Source organism: Rhinopithecus bieti, unplaced genomic scaffold (genome assembly GCF_001698545.2).
Source record: "Rhinopithecus bieti isolate Rb0 unplaced genomic scaffold, ASM169854v2 scaffold_641, whole genome shotgun sequence".
Taxonomy (NCBI): domain Eukaryota; kingdom Metazoa; phylum Chordata; class Mammalia; order Primates; family Cercopithecidae; genus Rhinopithecus; species Rhinopithecus bieti.
This window is the reverse complement of record NW_016803417.1, coordinates 5,172,372-5,178,681: the sequence shown is the minus strand read 5'-3', so window position 1 is coordinate 5,178,681 and position 6,310 is coordinate 5,172,372. Positions and strand designations below refer to the sequence as shown.

At 37.1% G+C, this 6,310-nt stretch overlaps 1 protein-coding gene across 4 annotated transcripts in view; it reads right to left on the bottom strand.

Moving 5' to 3' along the window:
* Positions 1 to 6,310, bottom strand: part of ZNG1A (Zn regulated GTPase metalloprotein activator 1A) — a 55,636-nt gene that overhangs the window by 22,381 nt on the left and 26,945 nt on the right. For all 4 annotated transcript variants that reach the window (XM_017883795.1, XM_017883798.1, XM_017883809.1 and 1 more), the window contains one exon: positions 3,749 to 3,793. In XM_017883795.1, coding sequence (XP_017739284.1) covers positions 3,749 to 3,793 — 45 coding nt within the window. The remainder of the gene's footprint in view (positions 1 to 3,748; positions 3,794 to 6,310) is intronic.

Here is a 6,310-nt window from a genome sequence, read left to right as displayed (position 1 = left end):
AAAAAAAAAAAAAAAAAAAAAAAAAAAAAAAAACCATTACCAGCATTTTAAAACTGAATAAGAGAATGAAGTAAACAAAAAAGGGAAAGAAAAGCTTCAAAAGTTCATTTTCCCCTAATATCTTGAACTCTCTATTCCAGAAGTACCTAATGTTTTTCCTAAAGGAGAGGCTTTCAATTTTCCCTATGTCTAAAAGCTGCTTAAGTAGCTTTAAGACCAAGGACAGGAGAGTGAAAACAAAGAGCGTTTTGGCTCTCCAAGGTGGGGCTGGAATTGCAGCTACTACTTAGGGATATTTTCCAATGGTCATCTCTTCAAACTCCAGTGAGTCTCACAAACAGGGTGCACCAGCCAATCCAAGTATCCAGTATCTCAAATTGACAGTAGATAGCTCAGTAAATAGCTGAGCAAACTGCAATGATAGCTCAGTCTTGAACTTTAGAAATAAATTTCCAAATGCCTTCCCCAGTGGCACTTCAAACTCAAAAATGTTTACAAAACTAATCACATTTTCCAAACCTACTTCCACCACTACCCGACCTGTTGCCCCTCTTTCCTGTATTTCCTATACCTCAGAGATTAGCCCCACATTGAATCTACCTCCCAAGAGTCATACTGCTTTTAAAACCCTTCACTAACTCCTTGCTCCCTACAGAAGAAAATCCAAACTATGTAGCATGGCATTCAAGACCCTTTGTGGTAAGTTCTCTATCTCTTCAGTCATACCACTTTTTCTGTGCTACATAATACCAAGTTTTCTAGCCATTCTAAAATATTCAAAGGTCCCTGGAATACAAAATCTTCCTTATACCTGGAAAGTTGTCCCTACCCTGGTTCATCTGTAAAAGTCTTACTCATTATTTAAGACTTAGGTCAATGACTGCCTTCTCGGTCAATATTTTCCTGACTCTTTTTCAAGAAAAGTTGAGTAATCATTCCCTCTATTTTCCTATTATTATAGAACTCTGTGCTTTTAAAATTCTTGTATTTATATTAATATCTAATATGTTGCCTTTTTCTTCGTTTGCTTCTCTGTTGCCCCCCAATGACTGATCTCCTTAAAGGCAGCTTTTGCCTTATCCATTGCTTAAATAGTCCTTAAAATGCTATGAAATGCATAGCAGGCAGTTTGTCAAATTAATTTAACTTATTATTGACCAACTGTGTTTTGGTTTTCCTCTGTTCAGTCCACTTACATTTCTAAAAATTAGGAAAAAGTCTAGAGAAGATTAAAATGACACATCTTCTCATCTTTTACTCCTATATCTGAAATCTGTGTGGTTCACTAGTACTTCCATTTGCTAGTAAATCAACTTAAGTCTTACCAATAAGACGATGCTACACACTATTCCTTTTCCTTACTCTTAACTACTCAAGGCGAGCCTTTTCCTACACATGCTTATAGCAGTTTATTGTCAGTACTTGTCAGCTACACGATAGTAAAATATTTTTAAAAACAAACAATAAAACAAAACTTCTATAAGAGTGACTTTGACTATTTTGTTAACCAAATCTCCAGTTTTTGTTTGTTTGTTTGTTTTTTTGAGACGGAGTCTCACTCTGTCGCCCAGGCTGGAGTGCAGTGGTGCAATCTCAGCTCACTGCAAGCTCCACGCTCCGCCTCCCGGGTTCATGCCATTCTCCTGCCTCAGCCTCCCGAGTAGCTGGGACTACAGGCGCCCGCCACCACGCCTGGTTAATTTTTTTGTATTTTTAGTAGAGATGGGGTTTCACCATGTTAGCCAGGATGGTCTCAATCTCCTGACCTCATGATCCGCCCACCTCAGTCTCCCAAAGTGCTGGGATTACAGGCTGAGCCACCACACCCAGCCCAAATCTCCAGTTTCTAAACTGGTAAGCTCAAGTTGCTATGCCTCAAGGAATTTGAGAGAATATTTAACGTAAGATTCAGGACCCAATAATAAGAATTCTACTCAGGACATCTGATCTTCATTGAAAAGGATTCTAATACAACTTCAGTCCTCATAGCAAGGAAGTACTATTTCAGAAAGTCCCTAGATTCTCAGATGCATTGGCAACCTCCATACACTGAAGAAGAATTCACAGAAGAAGATTTTAGTTACTTGCTCACTCATCCACTTGAAGTAACAAAAATCAATCACTGCATGTTTACTGTTCTATAATAAAGCAAATATTAGAAATAAAAGTTAGAAATGTCAAACCAACTAAATTGTTACATAATAAACTAATCAAGATGAAACTTTTATTCAGGACATGGATATTTCCAAAATGAAAACAAAAGAAGAGACTTGACTGAAAATGTTTATAAATACGAATATTAAGACAGAACCATAGCTATTTATGACCATTATTTTTAAAAGCTTCTTTAAGTATTATGCACTTGTCTGTGTGACATTTTGTAAAGAAGAGAAAAATTAAGGAGAAATGAATTGTAGAACACTAACAGGAAGAAGACAGATACTGAGGAATGGCTCATGGTATAAATGAGATTATCAGAGACTTTCTACAATGGAATTTGAAATGTGGGGAGCACATTTGGTGTATGGTTGTAGAAGACTTACACTAAGGGCATTCTTCTGCTACCTCTACCAGCAGATGAGTGGCTCCTGAGAATGCATACCAAATTCCCCAGCTGTTCACATGCATATAAGCAGCTGCTGCTGTTGCTGCCTAACACTTATGGCAGTCTGTCAGCACCTCTAATCTCTGCCATAGCAGACAGCCACTCACCTAAGGCCTCTGCTGTAATTCCAAAGAAAGAATCTCTCAAGTAGAGACTGAGTTGAACTAGACTGCCAGCTGTGAGTCTCAGAGCTCCTGGTTGCCTGTTGCTGAGTCTATCAGCTGCTGAGCCTTTCTCACCAAAAAAAAAATGAGTTTAACAAAATAACCCTGCACAGAAATTTTCTGAAATTAAGATAACATTCAATGGAAAACAGAGTTTAATCTACAGAAATACACTTCACAGATGTTTTAGGAACAGAACCTAAAGAAAATGAAAATCAAAATTTAATAAAAGAATTTGTCAGGAACTTCACGGTAAAGACTCCATGTATTTTTTGGCAACTATGAAACACTAAGAAGGCTTTTAAAATATTAAAAAGCCATTTAAAGACTTCAAATTAAGAGAAGATTCCTCAATATACTTCTTCAGATTTCTGTACTGAGTTATCCTCTTGAGTGTTTAGAAGTCTTTTCTGGCCGGGCGTGGTGGCTCAAGCCTGTAATCCCAGCACTTTGGGAGGCCGAGACGGGCGGATCACGAGGTCAGGAGATGGAGACCATCCTGGCTAACACGGTGAAACCCCGTCTCTACTAAAAAACACAAAAAACTAGCCGGGCGAGGTGGCGGCGCCTGTAGTCCCAGCTACTCTGGAGGCTGAGGCAGGAGAATGGCGTAAACCCGGGAGGCGGAGCTTGCAGTGAGCTGAGATCCGGCCACTGCACTCCAGCCCAAGCCCTGGCGACAGAGCAAGACTCCGTCTCAAAAAAAAAAGAAGTCTTTTCTTCCTCCTTAAGCAAACACTTACATAGTGTTATCATGGCTTTGTAATCTTAGTTTTAAAGACAGGCAAATGTACTAGCTAAATATGCCAAACTAACTTATTAAGAGCATTCCAAATAACATTTTGGATCCAATTCTTTTTAAATGCACTTACGTCTTTCTTATATTAGAATCAAGTGTATTTGTCAATTACTTAATGTTTATTATTAATAACTAAAACGATTTGTTGTTAGTATATTAGGAATAGCTTTTTAAAAGTACCTTGATCTCTGTGTTTCTAAGATTTGTCCTAGTCCATTTATGGATCTGAAATAAATAATAAATGAGGAAGACAAAGTTTAAAAGTAAAATTAACTTTTTTAAAAGTCTACAAAGTACATTATTTCTAAAACAGGAAATAAGCATACACAAATACATCTGTGTTTATTTATTAAAATATTTAAAAAATTAAAACAGAAAACAAAACTTGCTTTAAAAAATAATTATGATTTTCCTTCAAACCATAAATCACATATATTCCATTCATACATCAATAAAACATACATACAAAACTTCACCAACTGTCAGATTAAGGGCTACTTTGTGATTAATAAAAAGATGCTTCACTTTAGAAAAGTCATTCATAAGTAGTCAGTTATCCTAATGTTCTTAAAATAAGTAGATACTCAAAATTTTATGGTGGTCACTTTCTTCCTCAGCCATACATAGTAGAAATGGCTAATATACACACTAAAAATAAAAACCCTGGTTGTAAGTGGCTTTGCCCCCAGCCTGTCCTTAGTATTCACAGTAATTCTAAGTCACACATCCCAGGTTCCTTTATAGAATAACCTCTTCAGTTCCCTAACTAGGCTCTTTACCCGTTATGCCTGTTCTCCCTCTTTTGATACTATAGAATATGGCTTTGTATGGCACCAAAAAGTACGTGTTAAAATCTTTTCAACACACTGTATACTTCATCTATATATCTTTTCCATTGTCTATCATCAATTGTCAATTCTCTATCATGAATTCAATTGTCTTTAGGGTTACTTACCCAAGATTCTTGCTACTTGTTCAAGTTTGTTCTCATGAGTAAGGCTTCCCACATACAATGATTCTGAGGCAAGTCTCTCCACTATTTTACAAAATTCTTAATCTTCTTTTTTGAATACACTCTATAGTCTGATGGCTATTCCCTCTCAAACATGTTTACCTTTTTTCAACTCCCCAAATATGATTCTGAGTCAGTCACAAGTCTGATATAAAGGGAGGGTAAAAGCCAAAAGGGTGTGTAATTTATCAAATTGCTTCTTCCAAATTCATTTCTAGTACTGTTAACAAGCTGGCTAATAGTCAATATTGTCAGTGTCAGAGATTTAGGTCTCTATAAGGATATAAAAGCCAAGTAATAATTATCATTCCTTTTATGCCAAAAACGTTTGCTAAATAGATTGTGTTCTTCTTAGCAATCACAATGGTGCACAAGATTTTTGAAGAGAAACAAGATTAGAAGGCCAGTGTCAAAAAATGTAAAAGCAATCTTCATTCATCACTTTCACCTTTTCAAAATCAGCCATCTTTTTCTTTCTTACCTTTTTTACTATACCTTGAACTTACTATGTAAGCTAAGAAAAAAATTACATAATAATAGCTAACAGAGCACTTACTATGTGTCAGCACTGTGCAAAGTTTACCAACATTGTCTCATGTAATACTCAAAACAAACTTATGATAGGCATTATGCCTTTTACAGAGGAGGCTTTAAAAGGGTAAATAAGCTCCCTAAGACAATGAGAAACAGACCAAGGATTAGAACCCAAGCAGATTCCAAGGTCCGTGTGATCTTCAACACGATGCAACAATACCTACCCTTCACATGGAGACATTATATTTTGTTTATAATAAAGTTTAAGGACTTTACTATTAAAATAAGATGAAATATGTGGAAAAAATATGAATTTCTTTCTTCCACAATCATTAATCATTGCAAATAATCTAATGAGCCTTACCTTTATTGATTCAATTTATAATATGTACTATATGAACTGAGATGACAGATTCAAAATCTGATGTCAGTAGAACTTACAAATACTAAGCATAGTAATTTTGAGGCATCACGCTCAAAGCATTGTACACATTAAAGATAACCAATAATAATAGCTACCAAATGTCTCTCTGTATAGGGCTTTTGTTAGTTCAGGTCTTACAAAATAATTCAAAACAAAGTGCCTGAACTATAACCTCATTTGAAAAGTCCATCTTTGTTTTCAAAAGGAATGGGAGTCTCCAGAACAGTCAGCAAAATGACTGTTAGCACATATTTGAGCATCATTCACATTGTCCTGATTGTCCTATGCTGATCTGCCTTGGCTATGGACAAAGAAGATATTAAAGCAAGCTGGGGCCGGGCGCGGTGGCTCACGCCTGTAATCCCAGCACTTTGGGAGGCCGAGACGGGTGGATTACGAGGTCAGGAGATCAAGACCATCCTGGCTAACATGGTGAAATCCCGTCTCCACTAAAATACAAAAAAAACTAGCCAGGCATGGTGGTGGGCACCTGTAGTCCCAGCTACTCGGGAGGCTGAGGCAGGAGAATGGTGTAAACCCGGGAGGCAGAGCTTGCAGTGAGCCGAGATCGCACCACTGCACTCCAGCCTGGGCAACAGAGCGAGACTCCGTCTCAAAAAAAAGAAAAAAAAAAAAGCTGGAAGACAAGGCATGGTTGATAGTTAAGGAAGATGAAGTCAATGAGAGTTCAGGGAAAAGTGAGACCACTTAAGTCAGGGAAGACTTCACATAGGCGTTGGGGAGAGACAGAATAGGCTCTATAGAATAAATT